Source organism: Pteropus alecto, unplaced genomic scaffold (genome assembly GCF_000325575.1).
Source record: "Pteropus alecto unplaced genomic scaffold, ASM32557v1 scaffold50, whole genome shotgun sequence".
In the NCBI taxonomy this organism is placed as follows: domain Eukaryota; kingdom Metazoa; phylum Chordata; class Mammalia; order Chiroptera; family Pteropodidae; genus Pteropus; species Pteropus alecto.
The window spans coordinates 15,497,628-15,523,292 of NW_006431918.1; the positions used below are offsets into that span (position 1 = coordinate 15,497,628).

General features: G+C 34.4%; 1 protein-coding gene across 1 annotated transcript in view; it reads right to left on the reverse strand.

Annotated features, from left to right (window-relative positions):
• GALNTL6 (polypeptide N-acetylgalactosaminyltransferase like 6) overlaps window positions 1–25,665 on the reverse strand; it is an 888,106-nt gene that overhangs the window by 558,273 nt on the left and 304,168 nt on the right. Inside the window, exon 3 of the mRNA XM_006906317.2 lies at window positions 13,301–13,409. Coding sequence (XP_006906379.1) covers window positions 13,301–13,409 — 109 coding nt within the window. The remainder of the gene's footprint in view (window positions 1–13,300; window positions 13,410–25,665) is intronic.

The following is a 25,665-nucleotide window of genomic DNA, read 5'->3' on the forward strand; positions in this document are numbered from 1 at the left end:
TACTTTTATATTTAATCTTCCTGTCCACTAGTCTGTATCTCAAAATCATCATGCATTCCTTGTACACTGCATTAAATGTTTTAACTTGAAAGTCACATTTTTAGTTCTAGAAAGTCCTTCTATGGCTTAATTGATCCCCTGTGAATACTCTCTTGTAGTTGTTCTATTTTTTTTTTTTAAGGCTATCTTCTGTCCTTGCCTAGAATTCTATTTAACTAGATTTCAATTCTTCTATTGAAATGTCCATCTTTTGTTCCTTTCTCTGGCTGTTGGCCCCCTTAGGTGACTATTATAGTCCTTTTTACTCTTAGTTTTTCTGTCTCTTGAAATCTAGGTTCACTCGTTCTTTATTGGTAGCCATACCTGAATTGAAAGGTCATTAAATCACGTGTTCTTTGCTGAGGTATCAGTAAGAAGAGTCTCTGTTCCTAGAACTGTCAATTGTAAGGGCTTGTCCTCTGCCAGTACCAGGTGTTGGAAGGAAAAGTTCACTTGTTCAGGACCCACCAGCCTAGTCTGTAGACTTTTCCTGGCCCATATAGCATTAATTACTGTGTCCATTCAGAGCAGAGCCTTGTGCTGGTTAATTTTATGTGTCAACATGGCTGGGTCCTAGTCCTCAGATATTTGCTCAAAAGTTATTCTGGATGTTTTTGGATGATGTTTTTATCTTGAATGAGATTAACATTTAAATGGTGGACTTCCATTTAATCTATGACAAAGGAAGTAAGGATATATAATGGGATAAAAACAGTCTCTTAAATAAGTGGTTGGGAAAATGAGAGAGATATATGTAAAAAATGAAATTGGACTACTTTCTTCTACCAAATACAAAGATAAATTCAAAATGGATTAAGGACTTAAATGTAAAACCTGAAACCATAAAAATCCTAGAAGAAAATGTAGACAGTAAACTCTCTCACATTCCACTTAACAATATCTTTTTGGATATGTCTTTCTGGGCAAAGTCAACAAAAGCAAAAATAAAATAATGAGATTAATCAAATTAAAAATTTTCTGCACATAAAAAAAAAAACAATCAACGAAATGACAAGACAACCTACCGAAAGGCAGAAGATATTCTCAAATGATGTATCTGATAAAGAGTTAATATTCAAATGATACAAGGATCTCAGCTTAATATCAGAACAACAATCTAATTAAAAAATGGGCAGAGGGCCTAAATAGATGGTTTTCCAAAGATGATATACAGATGGCCAAGAGACATATTAAAAGATGCTCAGCATCACTAATCATCAGGCAAATGCAAATAAAAACCACAATGAGATACTACACCTCACATCTGTCAGAATGACTATCACCAGAAAATCAACAAATAACAAGCACTGGTGAGATTGTGGAGAAAAGGGAACCCCCACACTCTGTTGGTGGGGTTGCAAACGGGTGCAGCCGCTATGGAAAACAATGTGGAGATTCCTCAAAAAATTGAAAATGGAGCTGCCATATGACTCAGCAATCCTGCTTCTGGGTATTTGTCCAAAGAAACAAAAAACACTAATTCGAAAAGATATAGGCACCCCTATGTTTACAGCATCATTATTTATAATTGCTGAGGTATGGAAACAACCTAGATCATCAATATTTAAAAGGATAAAGACGATGTGATATATACATAAACACAAATGGAATATTACTCGGCAATAAAAATAATAGAAATTTTGCCATTTGCAACAACATGGATGGACCTAGAGGGTATTATATGCTAAGTAAAATGAGTCAGAAAGAGAAAGACAGATCCTGTGTAATTTTACTTATATATAGAATCTAAAAAGCACAAAAAACGACAAATGAAAAAACAAAACAGAAACAAACCTATAGATACAGAAAACAAACTGATGGTTGCCAAAGGGGAGAGATGTGAGGGACAGATGGAAAAAAGATAGTGTTAATTTCTCTTTTCTTGCTTATAGCCCCAAACCATGGCTAATACATGCCCCTCCCTAGCAGTCCCACAGACAATTCTGCAGAATGGCTATGGTTGCAAGGAGCATAGTTTAAAACCTGCTGCCTTATGATAAATCCCTTGGAATAGAATTAAGAGACAAAGGTATAAATAGTTTAACTATTGCCAAAGAGCATTCCAAATGTATTGTGTAAATAAATGGTGGACTTTGAGTAAAGAATACCTGTCAAATGTGACACTCGTCCAATCAGTTGAAGGCCTTAATAGAACAAAGGTGACCTCTGGCAATAAGGAATTCTTCCAGTGGACTGCCTAGGGACTCAAACTGCAACTCTTTCTTGAGTCTCAGCCTGCCAGCCTTCCCCATCTGCTTTTGGGCTCACCAGTTTCCCAAAAATACGTAAGCCAAATCCTTAAAATATATTTCTCTTCACACACACACACAAACACATACACATAAATACACATTCTGCTAATTCTGTTTCTCTGGAGAATCTTAATACAAGGCTTGATCACAACATCCTAGCCTCAATGTCTCTATTTCAGGAGACGGTGTGTTATTTAGAATTAGAAGAACGTAAAAATTGTCTGTATTGCACAGTATGCTCCAAATATCTGCTATGTTTATTGATCACTTCTGAATAATGATCAGAAGTGATTCATAAGGCAAGGCTTGCTGTATTTTATACCAAATTTCTATTTCACTCTGGTCACAGGTTTTCAATTATGGCTTACTGTCCAAACCGAATGAAATCACCTAACGCCAAGCTGTCCTGCTGCATTTGAGAAAGCATCTCAGTGATAATCTAAACCACCTACTGACTGCTCTAACCAGTCACCTCCTCACTCTTAGGGAATTTTAGTCTGAAGATAAAATGAGAGAGTTAGTCATTAGAACAGAAGCACTAGAAGTGGAGTAATATTCAAGAGAGAGCTCCATGCTAGGCAGGAAGGAGCACTTCTCAGGACCTGATCTTGCTGTGCATCTATAAGATGCTGGGAGGTTAATAACACTACAATGTCACCTGCTCAACTTTCACATCTCTTAAAGTTAAGGCAGGTTGCTAATGAAAGTATTTTCTGCTTTTCAGCACTTTCATGTTTATCGTTTTAAAATTTTTTCCATTAGCTGATCAAAGTAACCTGTCTGTGTGTCCATTATTTTCCATATTAAAAAAACATGATTATATTGAAAGTAAATATTAAATTAAATTATTAAATAATATTAAAATTTAGAAAATACTATATTTAAAGAATTATTTAGAACTATTTATAAAAATTTTAAACAGTGCAAAAACCTTGTGGGAAACACACATTTTAATTTTAAATTTTAAAAAGTATTGTATTGTTCATTGTTAAATACATTTTGTTGATTGTTAAAAAAATTGACAAGTCTCTTTCATAAAAAGAGGTAGCATTGCTCTTTTTTAGTGGTTAAAAAACATTTTCCATAACATTGTTTTTGATCTTGAAAAATCATTCCTCAACATTGGTTTACTAATACTTTTATAATATTAGAGTTTTGATTAAAAATAAATTAAATACAATTTATAATGGTTTAGACTGCTGACTAGTTTATGCATGCCTGCTTATTTTAACACAAGAGTGTATTTAAAAGGAAAATAAGAAGAGTCATATAACTTATATTTATATTTATAGCTACATATATATCTACTGGAGTGGGGTGGGGTAGGGTGGGGTGGGGTGAGGAGTCCCAGCTCCAGTCTGGTTGTTCGAAGTGGTGAGATTTAACTCATCTGATGAACCAGCCTAGAGGCATCTGCTGGTTTAAATTTATTTTCCTGAGGGTTTTCACAGATTTGCATTGTTTCCAGGTAAGCAGTGGATCGGGGGCGCGGGGGCGGGGGGTGGAGTGTGTAGAACAGCCAGTTGGTGTCTACCTAACATCAGTTCCTGGTTTGATTTTAGAAACTTATAGCTGAGTTCTTTTGACAGAACTGTTTGAAAGAACTGTTTTGTATGAGGATATATTTGAGAGTGTGAACTGCAATTTAGCTGTAATATTACATGGATAAAAAGTACAAGACAGTAGAGGAAGAAAGGAGTTCTCCCCAGCCACTTCCGTAGGGAATCTTCAGGTGGAGGGCTGTGAAAATGCAGGAGAATGCCTTAGGGTCATGATGATGTGCTTCTCTGGGAGCACTGGAGATGGGATCCCAGTGCTGGTGGCAGTGAGATGCTGAACTGGAGTAGCTGTTGACCATCAGTTGTCAATACAGTGGACAGAGTAAAAAAATAGGGACATTAGTGTTTGGTAAACTTGCAGACTTCCAAACATCTTAGAAGTATGGTTAAGTGTTGTATAGAGGAGACTAGGGGGTCTCTACCTAGTGGAGAGCAGGTCAGAGAAACTGAGTTATTACTATTAATATGGTGTCCATTATACACACAGGTGGATAAGGCACAGGGCAATCCAGGTTACATGTGTTACAAATGGCAAATGGTCAAAGGAAAGCCAAAAAGGAGATAGGAAAAAGCAGTTTACAAAGACAGAGTAGTCTCAGAATTCACTGAAGTTATGGCATTAATTTGAGCATATATATGTGTGAGCATGCATATATAATCACTTGATATACATATATATCATATATACATGTACATGTATAAAGCTCACATGAATAAAATCACACAAATCACATGTAGAATCACTTTTCTAAATTTGTATCTTTGTTTTAAAATATTGTTAGTAATATTTGACCATCCTTACTTGATAGGGTTTCTATGAAAAACATTGAGACAATGTGCAAAAAAATCACTGTACTTATGTTAAAGTACTATGCATATGGACAGAATGGAATGAGGGAAAATGTGGCATAAAGGAAAGAATGATATAAAATTTGTATCAACTAAGTCTTTGTCACAAGTATGACACTGACTTTCCAAATTTGGATAATATATTTAATGTCTTCGTTCTGGTTATAAAAATATTTGCAGAGTATATGCCAGAGGTTTATAAAATATTTTATTAAGTTACATGAAAATATTTCTTTTATTATAAAACATAAGAACTAAAAATGATTATAAATCCATAATGTCTTTGTTAAAAGACATTTGCTTTAATTTCAAAAGTTATTCTTTAATAATTATTATTCCTTAAAACAAGATAAAATAATTATATGTATGAGTGGATTCTACTACTAATATATATATTAATTGATGTATACTAATAAATTCTATTAGTTTGTTATCTAGGTCAATATCTATTAAGTTACTTTAGTCATTCTAGTTCAGTATTGGATTTCCATCCCTAAGGCTCCATTGGTCACCATGGAAAGTCAAATCATTTTTAAATGCCAGATAATATTAAGTCCCTTGTGCTCTCTGGTCACTTAGTTTAGTAAACCAAACTGTAATAAATTAAATTCTTTATATATTAAATTTTACTTTTCAATTGTTATAATGTCCATGTTTTATAAATAATGCAAGTTTCTTATATACATTTTTGAGCAGAGATATTTTCCTTGTTAAGCTTCTAGTATTCCTGAGGACCATTTATGTTATGTGTCTGTGACTACAAAGTGTCAGAAGGTACAACTGCTTTCCTCTGGAATGAAGACTGCTCAAAAACCACTGTGACTCACTCGAAGAGAGTCAAGTCAAACTAGCATTTAGAGTTTTGAAGTCTGTGTCTGGGAAGCATTGCCATCGGCGTCTGGTTCTGGCACTTTTCCTTCCCTAGTGGGTAAACACACACATTTCCTCTATAGCACTCATCAGGTAATGAAGCCAAGATGGCTCAGAACTCGTTACTAATAAACTTGTGCCAGATCCTGAATATGAATTTTGGAGGAGGTTCAAATAATCATTTGCATTTCTATGAATTATGCCTAAGATACAATGCCTTAATGATAATTGGGCTCAAATGAATTACAGTCCCCCAAATCACAGGAAACTCTCGGTCATCACAGCATTAACGTGTGGCAAAAACTTTGTTAACATCATTATGGTGACATCAGAGTGGCAAGTCATCAAAATGTATTCTCTATTTTTAGTTCTTATACTCTTCTTCCTAAAACTTATATAGGCTATGTAAGTACCTAAATTGTGTAACACTAAATGCAAGAATGGCTTTAATTCCAACTAAAAAGCAAAGCCACAGCAAAAATAGCAAACCTAACTTCATGGAGTTTCAAAATCAGAGCTACAATTAGCAGAAAGATTGCCATTGATGTTGAGCTATAAACATTAAATATAGTGGCTATCAGAGTTTTTTGTGTGGCAAGCTGCTAGAAAATACAGTTTCATACTTCACACTAACTTAAAATCTGAAAATGGTTAAAATTGGAAAGAACAAAATTAGGTACAAAACTTCAAGAAAATGAATGGCAGGCATAAAGTCAATTTAATCTTAGTTTACTTGATCCATTTAGATTCAACTCCTTGGCTTTATTCGGTGTTTCTCATCTTTTCTTTCTTGGTTCTTACCGTATATCTTTGTTCAGCAGAACATTTTCCTAATTTTTTCATAATCGAGAGTTATCTATTCATAGGACTCCTCCTAAATGTCGGACATTTATAGTCAGAAAAAATATTGAAAATCACAGTTAACATATAAAAGGGATTTTTTAACAAAAATATAAATACAATACTTAGAGGAAAACAGTTTTGGGGCAGATGCTCACAAAATGTTTGTTTTGTAATAATGAATCCTAAAGTAAAGGCAGGTAGCTCTACTTGGAGTACAAGTAAATATAAAATCTCTAGTGAAAAATACTGAGAGAATTACTGTTAACCGGCTAGATTTGAAGGTATGACAAATACTTTGGCAGGTGATTCAAGTTATTATCATATAGGCATAGGGGCCAGGGTTATGTGGCTATACAAATAACTATTTATTGAGCATATATTATAGTTCAGATAGTTTAATTATGTAATTTATTTAACACTTAAAATAACTCTGCATGACAGATGTTATCATTAAACCACATGTTACTGGTGAGAAAAGTAAGACTAATTCATCTCATGTAAACTTGCCCACAGGAAGTTGATATTTCTAGAGGGAGGTATTCCAAGTTTTACAACACATAGTTAAATTGAATTATTTTAAAGTTAACTTTCCCTTATTTTTGAATAAAAACTGATTTAAATCTGAGCTATTTCAACACTTCTATTTTCATACTGTAATATTGAAGAAATTATTTTCTAGATAATTGTCATCCAATTCAGTTTCGGTTAAATTTTGTTTTATTATTAAACATATAATATACCTTAACAGAATGCTCATAATCTTTTCATTTCCATTTTACATTTTATTACTATATAATGACTGTCAAAGGGAATATTTCATTAAAAGGTAATTTTAATCTAGTGAATAATAATGAATGTTATTATGGTAACACTTCCCGAAGTTGACCACCTCCCAACAAATCTCATAAAACTTATTGAGAGCACATTATAGGTGTATAAATTGTACTGAATTAATAATTCATTGTTGGTAGTAATGAAAAAGATGCCAGATACTGTTTTTAAGATACATGAGGCATCGATAAAAGGTGACCAGGAGCCATTGTAGTTAGAGCAAAACAATCATTTTTCACTTTCTGAAAGCAAAGTAGTTACGGTTTCTCCCAAATGGAGCACATTTCTGTTTCCCATTCTGTTTGGTTGGCAACCTTGTTCGATTATGCAGAATAAAGACATTTAAGAGCAAAATGGGTCCCTGATCAGCACTAAAGTGAGCTGTTGTTTAAGGAACTTATGAAAGCATACTGTTAATCATTTAAAAAATAGTACAATCCTACCTCTCAAATTGTGTTTTGATTCATACCCTTTAGATGTTTTGCTATGAAAATTAACAGCAATTAGTATGAACCTTTAGCAACTTGGATCATGAGGTTTAAGAGGGCCTGGGAAGCAATCTCAGAAAAGACAAATAGCAACCATATTTTGTCAGGTTTTCACAATACATTCCTAAAACAGCAGTGTCATTATTCAAAAGCCCAATTCAAATGATTCAAGATAATGTTGTGACTTAGAGCCCTTGGGCAAGAGATTATATTTCAGGGAACCATAAAATTTTTAACTCATTAAAAAAATACCTATGTATATACATACAGACAGAAAAATAATTGCTATAAAAAGTAAGTACGGTATTGCTGGATGGGAAGGGGGTTGGGGGTTGGGAAACTGGGTGAAAACAATAAAGGGATTAAGAAGTACAAATTGTCAGTAAAAAAAAAGCTAAGCAGGGTAAAGAGATAGAGTGAATGAAAGCAAGCTATATCTGTTTACGTAATATTGTGATTGACAGGCACATCTAAGAAGGTTTGGTGATTTTAATGAAGGGGAGAGTGGGTTGTGAAGATATGGATTACAAGTATTCTAGGCAGCTAGCGAAACATACTGGGACCTGTTTAGCATGCTTGAGGGAAAACAAAGAAGACAGTGTGGCCAGTGGAGAGACTGAACATTAATCAGTAGATGACGAAGACAGAGACATGTGTCAGGGGTAGACCATGTGGGATCGCATAATCATGGAATGGATTTAACTTTTAATATGATGACCAGCCTTTGTAGGGTTTTGAGCAGAGGAGTGAAGAGATCTGATTTTTATTTTTAGAAGATCACTCTGGCTGCTATTTGGACAGCTGACTATGTAGTAAGGAGATCAGTTAGGAGGCTACTGAAATTCTTTAGGCTAGAAAGATTGTGATTTAGATCCAAATGACCATGGCATCATTAACAGTGACAGTTTTTCCAACAATGCTGCATGCTTTTCAAGAGGCCCTGTACTTCATTTCTGTGTATTTTTTCTTCCAGAGTTTACAGCAGTATTTCAAATATAGTGGCATTTAAAATATTTGTTGAATGAGTGAATAATAAATGAATTAAATGACAAGTCTCAATAAAAATCTTAGATATTTAAAATTATGAGACAAATGGAAGTAATGAAAAGTTAGTTATAAATTTGTAGGATTCCTGAAACTCATAGTGGAATTCATGAATTAATTATAATTATATGAGGATATAACCTATTTCAAAGAAATAGATCAAATAGAACAGTTCAAAACTACTTTCTTTTATATCGAGTTGACCCATATCGAAATCTAAAACCAGTGATAAACACACCAGAAATCTTCTGAGTTAGAAGAAAAAGAAGGGTTGAAAACAAATTTTCAAATTTCAAAACTAAAAATAAGTGCTTCCTAGAAATATAGATCAGTGGTATTAATTATTTCATAAATCACATGTGCATATGTGCATATGGTACACACATCTGTACCACTCTAAATGGATGACTTAAAAATTATGTTTTTACCACTTAGAAAAGGATTTTATGAGAATTAGGGAACATCATATGTTAAGAAACAGCTACCTAAACTAATGGCATTTTCTTCTTACTATTCAGCACACGTTATTATATCCATAGTTCATGAAAATGCCACAGGCAGAGTTTAACATTATTTCAGAAATATATTGGCATTTTTTTCAAATGGTATATAGAGAAATGTCAGCTGGATGGCTCTTTAGCTGCTCACTGTAACAATTATACCCAATGTATATTGAATAATAGATCAATACCAATTTATTGATCTATTGTTTCATATTACATCAAAGAAATCCATAATTCAGTTCTTTCCACCTAATTTTTTATAAATAATTTGAATAATCATTATAAGTTTTGTGATTTATAATTTCAAACCATTAAAACCTGAAATTTAGTGTCAATAAGTTCTCATATGACACAAAACTAACTAAATGAAATGTAATGGGATCACATACACAAAAAAATCCCTCGTATATGGTTGTGTTAGTAACAAATCATGAGAAAGAGAAATCATAGAAGTAATTGGAAGAAAATAAAAGGTTATCTAATATCAAGATATGCTTTTATCCTTGAAACTTTGGTTCACCTCTTCCAGGAAGTCTTCCTGACCCTGAAATGCTATGTTGGATACTCTTCCTCTGTAGGTAAATTGGTCTAGTTAATGGTAATCTCCAACAAAGAAGGATAAGATTATGAAATAATAAAAACTCTGGGTTTCTTTGATTATTAGGTAGAATTCTTCTAACAAATGAAAAGAATCCCTTTAATTTGCTCTAACTGTAAAGGCACAGGTGTACTGGAAAAAAACCCTAATGCTATAGGTCATGGGACCTAGCCTTCAGTTGCTCTTTTTCAATTTACTTAATTTAAGAAATCTCCATTTCCTCAAGGATAGAATCAATGCCTTCTTTTCTTCATTACTCATCTGCCCCCTCTCCCTCTACATTCCACTTACTTATTTTAAAAATTATTTCAGATACCTGATATTTCAAAATTACCAAATATACCATAAGGATGTAATTGCCAGAACAAAATGTGAAATATCAATATTAATAAAAACACTAACAAACCATTTAATAAAATACATACTGCTTTTTATGCAAATATACTTTTATAAAGGTTGTTGAGATTTCATTAGAAGGTAGTTTCTGGATTTTCATATTTTTAAGATAATTTCAGTATTAAGAAGGCCAGACATTTTAAAACACAACTAAAAATTAAAATAATAAAAATTAACAAATGAATATAAAACATTGGATCACAGAGCAGTGTAATATACTTAAAGTGGCACTTGGAGAGAATTTAGGGCCCGAAATGCTTATTCTACAGTAGAAAAGACTAAATTTAAGACACTATGAATCAATTTTTAAAATTAAAAAAAAACATGGTGAAAGTCAGAAAAAAGAAATAATGAATACAAAACTAAATCAATGAGAAAAAATACAAAATATAAACCAAGTAAAAAATTGGGTTTTGAAATGATTAATAAAGTTGACAAATTTCTAGTGCAATAGATTAAGAAAAATGAATAAAGACACAACTAAACAACATTAAGGATTGTGGATATTATGAAATCTTTAAGAGGACATTATGAATAAATTTTTAAATAAATATGAGCATTTTTACTCAGCAGTTAAAAATATTTGCCCAAGAAAAGTCCAGGTTCAGATAATTCACCCACAAGATTTCCATAATTATTAATAAATAATTCTAATATACAACTGGTAATTACAAATTGTGAAAAATAGGAAGTATTACTCAAGTCATTTTATGAAGCTATCATTACATTGTCACTAAAATCTGACAATGAGTCCATGAGGGAAAAGAAAATATTCATGGCCAATATTTATTAATAAGTAAATATTCAAAATACCAAACAAAATATTAGCAAGCCAGATCCACTAAAAAGACATTAAATTCAGAATTGCAAAAGTTTGATTTCCATTAGAAAATCAATTTGACTCTGTACCTACATGTGTGTTTGTATGTTTACTTCTTTTATTTTCATAATGTTTAAAAAATGATGAATTATAGTTTATTGTATTTGTCATGTATCTTCCATACAACATACTAGTATTTAAAAAGCTTTTTAATCCTACAGAAAATTCGCACTTTAGAAAATCTGTTACATTGCCAATTTTCTTTGAAGTCAATTTCCTTTGACCCAACTGAGAATGAGGATATAAAAGACATGTATCCAGGAGGCAGGAAGGGTAGTATGAAGCAGAAATAAATGTGATGTTCTGGATTTTGTAACCAAAACTCATCAGCAGAAGCAAAGAGTAGGCTTACCAAGTAAAGTGAAAGTAACTGATGAATTAACAATGACAGTTATTTTTAGTCGAGTTTATAATATGTCCAGATATTTGGCCAATTACTTAAAGTATATTATCTTTAATCCTTAAAGCAATTCTGCAAAGTAGACTACCAGAAAGACAAATTGATCTTTCACTTAACCCAGATCAAACGTAGAAAAGCTAGAATGTGTGTCTCTCTCGCATTATTTCATGTTGCCCAATTATTATTCAATGTCCAAGACTGAGGTATAATGGAGCACAATAAGACCTGGCTTTTAATCTAGCTCTGAAAACTATTAGCTGTTTGACTCTGGATAAAATTTAATAGATACATTTTTAAAGATTTAGTGTTTTAACAAATTATGGATAATAAAACTTATCAGAGTCATTATGAGGCTTAAAAGAAATACATATGTAAAACTCTAGTACGAAGCATATATTCAATAACTTTTAGCTTATTTTATTATTATTATTATTAACACTTGGCAGCTTCAGTTAGTTAAATTATGTAAACATCTTCAAAATATTTTAACATCCTGTGGTTAGAAAGAGGAACAGATGGTTTGATTAATATAGGGCTGATCAAATAAATAGAGAAAAAAGATAAGAGGTCTCCAAAAGTGAGGATGCTGTTTCATGACTGTTCATGGGGTCAGGCCAAGGTGGCAAGTCAATGAAACCTGGAAGAGAATGATTCTCTGAGGAATAGAGAACATCCTTGGGAAGAGGAGCTTTAATGACGTCAGGGGAGGAGGTGGCATGATTTAGAAAAAAGGAATAAGAGAAGAAAATGAAAGAAGGCTATAATTACATCAACCACACCTGACTCAGGGCTCAGAACATTTCACAGCCTGGAACAACCTCAAGACTGTTTAGATGCCCTCACTCCCGTTTTCCTGACAGAACGAGTTATGAGGAAGGCTGACCAGGAGGACCTCACACTGTGGCTGCTCGTAGTTCTGCTGCTGATTTCAACTGGAATGCAGCATATCGGCGCTGCTCAGATGTCTCTACCAAACACAGTTTCTTTATTTCTGTGACATCCTCACTATGAAAAAAAAAAAAAACTACAGCTCCTTTGGTCAAATAGTATAATATGGGCTTCCTATCATATGGTATTCACTTTCATTCAATTTCTACTTATTCAGCATTCTGAATCCTGTTTCCAGCAACCTAATTCTTTAGTACTTCTAGAAAATTTTGCTTTTTCCTGTTAATTTTTCCAAGAAGTAAAATGTTTCCTCCATCTCTAACTCAAGATGAGAATTCTACTACACATATACAGACCTACTTAACTATGTGTTTAACTGCTTGTCCGTTTGGCCAAGTAACACCAAAGTTGGGTCCCTGGCTCCTGTGATACAGCAAGCTGTTGTATCCCTGCCGATGTCTAGGACATGGTCCCCATTTAGTACTTTGTATTGCTGGTTAAACATGCCCCAGGCCTAATAAGTGAATCTAGTTTAAGATAATATGTCTACTAAGTCAAGTCTCATTGCTAAATCTCAAGATACCTCCAGAAATTATTAAAAAGCAGATTGGAAATACAAAGTACTATAGCTTTCTAAAACTTTAATGACCTCTTCTTCAACTAATATTGTAAAGACCATTTATCATTTGTTTCTCTCTGAATTTTGAAATTGTTTTAGTTCTGTCTGGTGTGGACCTTCAGTATCCCCATGAGACATACCTTACTGTGTGCAGAAGAAATACTAATTAGAGACCCTGTAAGTGACAAATGAGACACTGCAGTAAGTAAAGTAGCACTTTGGCTTACGCTGAACTCCATACCTGCGCGCATAGCCTCTTTTTGAATGCTTTCATAGTCATGCCAGTCTTTTCTTCTCAAACCATCTGTCCATGCATAGAATTGCCCATCTCCCAGGCCCAGTGGAAATGTCTGTGGAAAAGGAAAGTATTCAGAGCATAAAAAGGAGGTATTTCCTTTTGCATGGTAGGTAAACATAGCCGGGCACATAATAGGCAATCAAAGAATATTTGTTGAATAAGTGATTCTTCCAACTATACTGAAAAGAAAGCTGTTGCTAGTGACCAGACTAATATACACTTTAAAAATTTTTTTCTCAGCTTATAAAATAAGAGCATATGTTACCCACAATCCTTACCACTTCCTATTGTGTTTTATTTGGAGATGGTAATAATTCAGTATATCACCTTCTTTGAGCATAAAAGCCTAGATGTTTTCATTTGCCCAAAGTATAAATACTAGTAATGCTACCAATTTTGGTATTAAATGGAATTAATTTTCTTTGTGACTTGTAAAGTTTCATTAATTTTGATTGAATTTGATTAATTTGAATGGCCTGATAATAACATTAACAACCATTCATTGAATGCTCACTATGTGCCAGGTACTACGTTAAATACTCTGTATATAAAAGATTGTTCAATCTTTATGATAGTCTTTGTTTGTAAACTTCCATTTTTCTGTCAATTAAACTAAGGCCCAGAGAACTAAAATAATGAATTAAATCACAGTGGCAAAGTCAAGACTTGGACCCATTCCGTTAAGATCAAAATTATAGTTTTAAAAACTAGTAAATACTGTCTTCAATCTAAATTTCTGTTAAAGTATAGTACCTGGTTATGCTTATAGTTGAAACTATCACCCATTCAACAACTGTAGTCACAATGTATGTTTATGCTTTGGTAAAACCCAGTATGTTCTAATGTCAACTTGAAAATTTCTTCTGTGTACATTGCTGAAGCTACTCTTTTTTTTACAGTATTTATTTTTTATAATAAACAATGGTTTAAATGAAATTTATTTTCACAATCTTAATAGTCAAGAAAATGTAAAAGAAATTTTTTCATATTCACAAATTTTTTTATTTGGTTCATTTCTGGAAATAAATAATACAGCTATAGAATAAGATAAAAAAACATTTTTTAAAGTTTCAATTTAGATAAAACAAAAGATAAATAATTTCAGTGAGGAAATTTTATTCTGTGATCCCTTCCAAAGCAAATGAAATGTCATATTAATTAATTTGAAATAGCACAACTATTGTGCTTATAAAAAATTATCTACCTTCATTCCATATGTATAGCTTTTAAGGGATCTACTTATTTTGAAAGAATAAAAATGGAGTTATTATTTAAAAAAAACAAAGTAGTTAAAATCAAAGGGAAGATTTTCCAAATCAGGTGACTGTTATCTATATATTTGAAGGAATTTGTTTATAACAATAGTGCGTTCAGAAAAAAGAACAAAGAACTAAATATTCAAGGATGATGGTGAGTTTATACAATATAATAAAGAAAATTTATTAAGGATAAATAAAGGATAATAAAGAAAATTTAAAAGGAAAATAAGAAAGAAAAACTATGGAAAAGTAACAGAAAAGAATAAAGTAAAAATAGAAGAAAATGGGAGAAATAATTTTTAGAGTATAATAGCAAATGTTAGATGAATATGCATATTTTCTAATTGATACTAATTTTATAATTAGAAATTTTACTAAAATCCAGTTATATGAAGTTTTAAATAGTCAAATAACTTTAAAATGTAAAACTCATGTTTTGTTTCAGGCATGCATTTATAATGATAAATACTGAGTAGTAATAAAAATCTCTTTCACTGATTTAGATAATATCATTTTATAAATATCACTTTTAGATTAAAATAGATAATTTAAAAATAAGTTTTGACATGAAACATGGAGATATTGTTGTGTAAACTCCAAATAATTAAGCTCTCTCTGGTTACCTAGTGGTTTGCAAACTGATCTGATACACAGAGGGCAGGGAGAGACCAAAGAAACACACAGATCACTCCAGATTAGTAGGTGGCAAGTTTAATACACAAGAGAACTTAAACACAAGGCTTGTCTTGTTAGGTCACGAGACAAGTAGATCTCCACACCCACCTGCCAGAATCTTAAAAGTTTATGCAGAGGCCTTAACTGGGTTCAGTCACTATTCAGTCCAGATGGTCAAACAACACCTTACTTTCTCAAGGATAGGTCCCTGAAAACAATTCCTACTGTGGGAATGGTGGGTGGGGCATACATTTCAAGGTCAAGGGGAGGGAGTGAGGAGCCTCTGATTATCTGGAGTCCAGCTCATGGGACGGCCAGAGGTCACATCCTCTTGATGACTTCCTCCAACACTTTACCCCTCCACAACATCTTTCTCAACAAACCCTGCATGATCAGCAAGGGGTTTCATTCGCATGGAGGTGGCTCTTTGGTAGCTATCTGACTGCAATTTAGGCACATATAAGAGAAACACAGATTAAGATAATTATGCTCAAAGTAAGTAACATTTTTGTCTACCAGGAATCCCATGATCCAAACCACTGATTTACAAAGTCCCCTAGGCTGAGTGTTAGATCAATCAGGGCATTTACTTATATCTTCATCTGGTTTAATCAAGATGACATATTGGCAGACTCCTCAGGTACGAACATAAAACATTCTCTTTAGATAATGGCACAGGTGCTTCCTTTCAAGGTAGTAGTTATGTCTGTGGACATTTTAGAGGACAGCTTTCTCATTAAGGACATTTCAGTGTTCAGTAAAGTCAAGCTTTGCTGGCTATCATTCAAAGCTTACTGATTGAATTAAGTAACGGCTTCCATATGTCCTATAGTGTCCTCCAGGCAATGGAGGTGACAAAGATGTCAGCCAGATGATCGCACTGGTGGGAAACAGAATGTGCCCACCTGGACTAGAGGAAAGGGGGGTTGGGACCTTTAGGAGCTAGACTTGGTTGTGCACACCACCATGTTGGATGGTGAGGCAGAACTGTCAGGTGTGAAGAGATGCACTGTGACTAGGACATGCCAGAACAGGAATCCCACATTCTCCTTTCTCTCAATGGTGTGTGTTCCATTTCTGGTCAAATGCATTGTAATAGGTCTGGTTTACAGCAGAACAATGGGGTCCTACTGGAGATTGAGTAGTTTCCTTTTACCCAGGGGTACAAAGTAACTCTCCCATCCCTGTGGGGTGTCTCAGTGCAAATTCCAGTAGAAAATGTCTTTCCCAGGCACAATGGGACTCGGTGCTCTCAGCAACATGGAACATTGCTCAATGATGAAGTCTTTGACTTTCATACTTTTCAGGTCTTGAGTGTATTGGCAGGGTCCTCAGTCTGGCATATGGGGCAACCAGCCCTACTAGCTGGTCATTCTAATGTTTTAAAGCCTGGGATAGTACTTTAGTATAGCCAACCAAAGCATTTTGCCTTTAATTCAATCTGCTGTTTTAATATTCCATTTTTCCTTTCTACCAAACCTGCTGCTTGTAGGTAATAGGGGAGATAGGACCTCTATTCAATGTCAGGTTCTTTTACCCAGTCTTGCACATCATGACCTTTGAAATGTGATCCCCAGCCACTGTCTATTTGACAAGCATATGTACCCATACATGGTACTCAGCTTTCTGACCCCTACTGGTGGTAGCCTGGTTTGCATGACAGCAGGGAAAATTTGTGTTAGGCCAAACAGTGTTCTCACAAACCAAGGCATATTTAGAACCCTCACTCAGAGGGAGGAGGACAATATAATCATTTGCCAACCTGTTGAGAACTTTGGTGAATGGCCCCAGACACCTTTGGCAGTTGCCTTGGGCGTTGTTTAGAAAACATAAAGCACGCCATTAATACATTAACCTTATCACTATTTCAAGGGCAATCTAGCATCCTTGGCAATGTGGCATCCCACCTGGGCACTACTAAGCACCCACTCTGCTGTATCGACTGAAGGGTCAGTTGCTAGGGCTCATACATGAGCTAAGACTTCAGCTTCCCGATTGCAAGGCAATGTCAGTGTCTTATAAGCCTGGACTTGGAAGACCACAGTGAGAACTGCCACGGGCTCATGCAAGGCAAACCTCAAAATCTTTCTACATATCCTGATTCCACAAGGCTTTATTCATAATCATCTACCCCTCAGCTTCCCATTGTCCAGGCAGAGAGTTAATCCCTTTAGAACAGCCCGACTATCAGTGCAAACGGAGAGATCACCAGCCAAACCACTCTGAGTTCAACCCACTGGCAGCTGCAGCTGATTCCTGTTTATATTCCAGTGGTGTCAGCTGCCAGTGGGTTGAGCTGAATAGCAACTGCAGTCCACGTGGGCAGGCTGCCCTGACTACAGCCATCTTAGTTTGAAACAGTACAACTACTGTGCTTATAAAAATTATCTATAAGACTGTCTCCATAGCTTGTTTTGAAAGAATGAATGAAAATGGAGCTAATATCAGTGAGAATGTCCCCCACTTCCTCTCTACAGGCTACAGAGGCTGCCACAGGTATAGGGTCAGCATTTGGAGGACCTAAATACCCCACAGGGCCTAGAATCTAGAAACACTGGGCTGGTGATGGTGTTCCTTTTCTGCAAACAGGCACGCTACTTAAGCAACGTGGGATTTTGAGCCATGGCAATGGTGGGTCGATGGAACCTATTCTCAACCCACCCCTAACAGGAAGGCAAGTTCTTTCCATGATATGCTGTGCCTCCAGGAGAGGCTCTACCTGGAGGAGCACTGTGTACACTGCTAGGAGCTGTTGCTCTGTGGGAGCATATTGAGTTTCTACTCCCTTCCAAAGATGGGAACAAAATCCTAGGGGCACTCTCTCCTTCTGTTGTCTCTGCCACAGTGCCCAACTCATACTTAATGAAGTCAAAGGTCATCTAATTCAGCCCTGCTTGGTGCCCAGAGCTTTAATCTGTTTCACTAGTATTTTTGTCTTCTCAAAGGCAGCTTGCTGCTCTGATCCCCAGTCCTGTTTGTACCTTTTCTTTACAGGGTGGTATAAGCGATGGAGGCACTATGCCAGATGGGGAATAAAAGTCCTCCAAAACCCCAAAGTCCCAACGGAGACTTGTACTTCTTTTACATTCTTAGGGGTTGCATACGCTTGCACCTTATCAATCGCAGCTTCTTGGACAACTTGGGTGCTATTCAACCAAAACACTCTGAAAAACTTCACAGCAGTGCCTGGGCCTTGAATTTTCTGTGGGTTCACTACCTATCTTTTGCCTCACAGATGCTCCAGCAAAGCTTTCAGGATCCTGCCTCAGACGCAAGCCCTCGCATGTTAACACTGTGTCGTCAATGTAATGGACCCATGTACATTCCAGGGACAGCTCAGGGTGTAAGGAGCCTGAGTCCAGCTCACAGGTCAACCAGAGGTCACGTCTTCGCGATGACCTCCTCCAACATTACCAGCACATTCTATTTTCCTTATTTTGATAGGTTTCTTTTAGAGAATTCTTAGCAACTTATAATATATAGCAGACTGCACAAGAGTTAATCTTCACTTTCTCTAGAAACCCTATGAAAATTACACTAAAGCATCAGATGAAACAGGAAAGCAGGTAGTTGAACTGATATAAACTTTTGCAAATGGCTGAGAATTACTGGGATGGAAACATACTTTTTTATACTATTGAACTTTGAAATTACTTAAAATTGGAGGCATCAGGTATTCCTGAAGGTAGGGTTAAAGGTGAAAACAAAAAGACTGACTTTTTTTATATGGGACAGTTAAGAATCTCCTGGGTTCTTTACTCAATTCCAATCACCAGGTGATTTCTGTGGCTAACTCACTGTGCTCCCTACCTATGAGGATTGGAGTTTAAATGAGAGAAGTATGTTTTCAGGCTACTAAAAACAGGTAAAAACAAAGGTGTCAAGCTGTAGCAAAAATAAGAATTACATGTGAGTTTATATACCAAGTATTATTAACCAAAGCTATCTTCTCTCACTAGGCTACCAGAAAGCTGCTGGCCTACCATACACCACTTACACCATAGACAAAAGATAGATGAATTTCTATCTGAAGAATGAGAATCAATAAGAAATATATGGGAACTGGCTCCCAGGTTCACACTGGTAACTGCACGAGAAGTCCATCTCTACACATAGAACTTCAGAGCAGTATTTTCATTACTTCACTCATAAGTATGATCAAATAGCCAAGGGTTATAAGACATTTGAGAGAGTTTTTAACATAAAATTCAGAGGCCAAAAAAACAAAAGTTACAATAAATTTGAAGGGAACAGAGGCAATGTAAGGCTCACAAGAAAACTTCCCCCAAGCTTCTAGTCAAGACGGTGAGGTAAGATTAAGGCTATGCTCGCCTCTCCCATGACCATGTCAAAATTGCAACTAAACTACAGAACAACCATCATTGAGAATAATCGGAATTCTAGCAACTAAAGATATACAGAAGAAGCCACTGACATGCCATCAGCAATCAAGGCTCAACTACGACAGGAGGGCACATACAACCCATACAAGGGACACACCTAGAGTACCCAGCCCAGGTGACCAGGGAGACTGTGCCACTCAACCTCACAGGATACCTACTACATAAGGCCATTCTACCAATTAATTAGGTAGAGACATAGTAGCTCTACTTAATACATAGAAACAAACACAGGGAGGGAGTCAAAATGAGGAAACAAAGAAATATATCTCAAATGAAAGAACAGAATAAAGCTTCAGAAAAAGAACTAAAAAAATGGAGACCAACAATCTACCAGATGCAGAGTTCAAAACACTGGTTATAAGGATGATCAATAATTTCAGTGAGAACAAAGACAAAGAAAACATAAAAATGGACATAAAAAAACATAAAGAAGTACTAGTCAGAAATAAAGAATACAATATCATTTTAGATTGAAAGGTGTACACAGACTGAAATCAAAGAAATGGAAAAAGATATTGCATAAAAATAGAAAAAAAGCTGGGATAGCAATATTTATCCCAGACAGAATAGACTTTAAAACAAAAGTTATAACAAGAGACAAAAAAGGATCCAGTAATTCCACTTCTGGGTATTTATTCGAAGAAACCCAAAACACTAATTTGAAAAGATATACATCCATAGGTTCATTGCAGCAGTATTTACAATAGCCAAGATATGGAAGCAATCTAAGTGTCTATGAATGGATAAAGATGAAGTGGTGCATATATACAATGGACTATTACTCAGCCATAAAAAAGAATAAAATCTGGCCATCTGCAGCAACATGAAGGGACCCAGAGTATTATGCTAAGTGAAAGTCAGACAGAGAAAGACAAATACCATATGATTTCACTTCCATGTGGAATCTAAACAAAATAAAACAAACAAAACAGAAACAAACTCATAGATACAGAGACCATTTTGATGGTTGCCAGATGGGCAGGAGGTTGGAGGAATGAGTAAAAAAGGAGAAAGAATTAAGAAGAATAAACTGGTAGTTACAAAATAGTCATATGGATGTAAAATATGGCATAGGGAATATAGTTAATACTATTGTAATAATTATGTATGTTGTCAAATGGGTACTAGATTTCTCAAGGTAATCACTTCAAAATTATATAAATGTCTAATAAATATGTTGTACACCTGAAACTAATATAGTACTGTATGTCAACTGTAATTGTATTTTTTTTAAATCTATTAAAAAAAGAAAACTTCTCTCCAAAATCTAAATTTAATTTCCTCAAAAAATTTAAAAGAAAAAAGTTCCTTCATAGAAACAGAAATTTAAAAAGAAACATTTAAAGAACAGAGAAAAAGCTCTTGGAAAGTAAAAATGGGATGGGAGGCACAGAATAATTAAGAGAAAATGAAGGTCAAAAGAACCCTAGTACAAATAGAACAAAGGGAAAAAAAAGAGAGTCAGAGGTAAAATGATATAACACTGAAGAAAGGTAATGAATGAGCTGGCCTAGAGGTCATCTAGTTCTGAATGCACAAAGGGAATGCAAATCAGCTCCAGAAAGGATATCTCTGTGAAAAAAAACGAAAAACAGGAAAATAAACTTATTCTTGCCTATGAAAAAAAACATATTGAAAGGAGAGTTACAATTCTTCCAAAGAGATTAAGATGAATTAGTGCTGCATATATAAAAGTTTAAGCAAATGTGAAGTGGGGCAATTCATAAGACTTGAGAAAAAATGAAAGAAAGTGTAATTACAGCACACTATTTGATTGATATATGAATACTCTTATCTAAATATTGGTTTAATGAAAATTGGTGCTATACTATACTGGAGGCTGAGAGAAAGAATGGAATAAGATTATTAAATACACATTTTATATAATAGGAAAAAGAATAGATAAAACCATAATGGAAAAAAAAAAACAAGCTATCTACAAATATGGGAGCCCATAACAGAATAAAGGTAAAAATTAGCATGCTTATCCCTGGATATCAGAAATTGCAAGTAGGATAAAGTGGGCCGAGTGATTGCTGGTTATCATCTGAAACTGTTAAGGCAGACCATCTGAAACTATACTTTGATAAAGCCTACCTGAGGATTTACTACATTAATACCTCTTTTTATGTATGTCAGTACTACTCACAGACCAGGAGCCTCAGCATCGCCTGGAAATTTGTTAGAAATATAATTCCTTGGTCCTAATTCATACCTGTTAAATCAGTAGCATTGAAAAAAAAGGACACAGAAATTTGTTTTAACAAGTTCTCCAGGTGACTCTGAGGCTTACTAAAGTTTAAGAACCATTAAGTCATATGAATAGGAAAGCGACACTATTGTCACATTAAGAAAACATGCCAGACTAATTGGCAAAGAATGTGCCATGACCTACTGAAGAATCTTTTCATACTGAAGGCTGATGATCAATATAAAAATTAGGTTGTTTGCATTCTTTTTATTTGCTAGAAAGGTGAGTGAGTAAAAGTAAATTAATCCCAGTCCATTTGTATAGAACTACCTTGGTTCTGAAAGCTTAACCACCTAATAAATGACTCATCAGTATTCTAACTTTTCCTTTCACATGAGCAATCTCCAGTGCTCAGATCCATTTGCTTCTTTCCTGGGTTATAGCATGTGTCCTCTGTATGATTACAGTAGTACAGATCCATTATCTATGACCTTGTAAAAAGAGTATTGTACCTTCATGAGGCATATATTTCACAGCCATCATTAGGCTGGCCTTTTATTTGTAAGTACCCTTTCTATTTTTCATCTTGTAGACTTTCTATTCATTGTAATGTCACTACAAATAATTAACTTGAAAAAAATATCAGGGATGGAAGAGACAGAATCCATTAAGTATAAACCATATGTAAAAGCTGAATCCCAGAGCCTATTAAAAAATAATATACTTGAGAATGGGTCATAAGAAAAAGTTTTCAAGGATAAAATATTACTCGTAGACAATGTGTTTACCAGAGGTCTAACTCAAATACCTTCTGAGGTCCGAGATGTGACATAAATGGGTGAAAAACTAAGGTATACCACTCTAGGAAGTGATAAACTCTTGGGCTACCCGACCACTTTTATTAACTTTTAAATAATGTTAAAACACCTCCCAGGAGCTGTCAGTCTGCAAACCCCTGGTGACTAAAAATACTTGCCCATTTAAATTAGAGCAGCTTTATTTATTACAGTCTTTAGTACAGATGCTGATGACATTTAAAAGATATGTTTGTGAATCTCTTTGAAGAAAAAAAATCTTCTGTATTTTAAAACCTATCTTAAGTTGTATAAATCAATAACCAATGGGCTTTTATACTCACAGTCAACCACGTCCCTACTACTATATTTGTTCCTTATAAGACAATACGATGCAGTGAAAGCACTCTGGATCCAGGACTAGAAGACATAAATTACGGTTTTAACTAAATGCAGGAAATCTACATTTCTGCTAGATCCCTCAGTTAACTCATATATGAAGTTAGAGTAATAAAAATGATATCTACCTTATCCACCTCACAAGGATTTTTGAGTAGTGAAATCAGATAAAGTATGTGAAAGCCTTTGGCTTATCACAAAGCGATATATAAACGCCAGTTGTTTTCACCATTTCTGCTATTTTTACATATATTTGAGTTATTTCTATTGTCCTCGAAAAGTTATAACATAGTTGCAGAGACAAAACATATGCATTGAACAAATAAATTATGTGGTCCAACCTCTACGAGAGTTGATGTTAATAGGATATAGTGATGAATTCTCATATTGGGTGTGATTAAGTTTCTTTTATACTGAAGCCACTTGGGAGATGTTCTGAGCAAATAGAACACTACTGAAAAAGCAACATAATGGATAACTTTGGTGGAAAAAAGAAGATAACTAACATTTATTCTTATATAATAAGAGCTAGATGATGAACGAGAGTTCCAAAATGTTAAGATTGCATAATTAATAAAGTCTTCAAGACCACATAAATAATAAGTATCAAACTAGAATTTGAACTAAGTTGATCTGCCTTTAAATCTTATGAATTACTAAAAACAAACATGAAAACTCTTTATGATTCTCTCATTATTCATATTCAAACTCTATAAAGTCATATTTTTAAATGTTAGAGAAAGAAACCAAAGAGATACAATGAAGCCAAAAAAAAAAAAAAATTCATACAGAGGACTTTAGACTCTATCCACTGAGCAATAAGGAATCTCTACAGGCTCTCAAACTAGAAAGCAATATATTAAATGTCATGCAGAAGTTAGTTTTGCTATTGCTGTTGTTGTTCTAACATCCTTTTATTTCTTCTTTTGAATGCAACCACAGAGCATGCAATGAGCCTACAGAAAACTACAGAGAAGTTTCTGCATTTGTATATTCCCAAAACATATTAATAATTTAATGTCAGAACATAAAATCCCTTTTTTAGTGAATAGAACTGTCTTGTTCTTTACATTCTGTATAAATTCTCAGATATGACATTGCTAACAAAATAAAATAAATAAGCCCTGAGCTGCTATTGATCACTTAAACCTCAAGTCCATCCTCTTGACTTGGTAAGCACGGTATCAGAAATAGGTATCCGACATATGAAACAGGCAGGACGACGCAATGAGGAGTTTGGCTCTCATTTTAGGATGTCAAAATTTTTCAATGGAATCTGGGTTGCTATATAAACTATCTTGATTTTACCATCTGAAACAAATTCAAATATTTATAAAACATATTGTAGGATCATGTCTTTGGAATGCCAAGGCTGCAATCATCATTCCTAAACTAGAGTCCAGGCTTATGCCACAATTTTAATGATTTACTCAACCCGCCACAGAAATTGATGGTTTTGTCTTTCGTCTGGTGTAAACTTGACTGAGATTACCAAAACCTTGAGTTTACAAATTTATCTCCTGTATTTGTCTTGGTATCTCGACTCCTGAGAGCACAGAATGATTTTTCACATATCATTTTATTGAATCTCATATAGTATCTCATATAGTATCTCTCATATAGTATCTCTCCGAGGTGGCTGTGTAGATCATTATAACTAGTTAAGGACCAACAGTGAGGCAGTATTGGTGAGATCTGCAAAAGTGAGAATCGGAGGAAGACTTGGTTCTGGTATTAACTAGATGGTGCTTCGGTTTTTATTTTGAGCATCAAAAAGACAAAACAATTGGCTGGACTGATGTTCAAAATCTCAGAAAAAAAGATCATTTGTTTCTGACGACACAGTTATATTGACCGCACACTTGCAGGATGAAATTTTTTCAGATAGTGCTAGTTACTTTTATTATATATATTTCTCTACGGGACTTATTTGCACACAAAAAAGGCTGCTATCATACTCATGTTACGATAATACCATTTTATTTTAAATGACCATATTCATGTAATACAAGGAACACACAATTTGAGAGTTCTATTGATAGTTCTTGCTTTCTGTTCCAATCTCTCTGAAACTATTTAAACACCATTTGTTTGCATAGACAAAGGTCATATGATCCTCATTTTATGATTTCTGGGGTATTTGTGAAGAATTTCTGAAGATTCCTCCCTGTTTACATCAGACACATGTCTGGGTGGCTGAAAAGAAAGAAAGAAAAAAAAAACACATTGTTTTAACTCTTTTTTTCTATATTGTTACTTCATAAATTTCTTTAACATTATAACGAAAATTACTGTCAGTAAACAGAAACTTCTGTTAGTAAGTAATCAGAGAAATCAGTAGCAAATTATTATCTTATGACTAAAGGACAACATTATTAAGAGTAAGTTTTTAGTTAAATACAATTGACTAAAAAGCTCCTGGTAAAAAGCCACCCTGATATTAAATTGGGTTAATAACTCAGCAGTAGCCATAATCCAGATGGCATACTATATTTTCACATAAGCATATGATGTAGGATAGTTACTGACCCTCAAAATTACTATAATTTTTACTTTTTTCCATCACAAGGAAAAATTGTTAACTCAG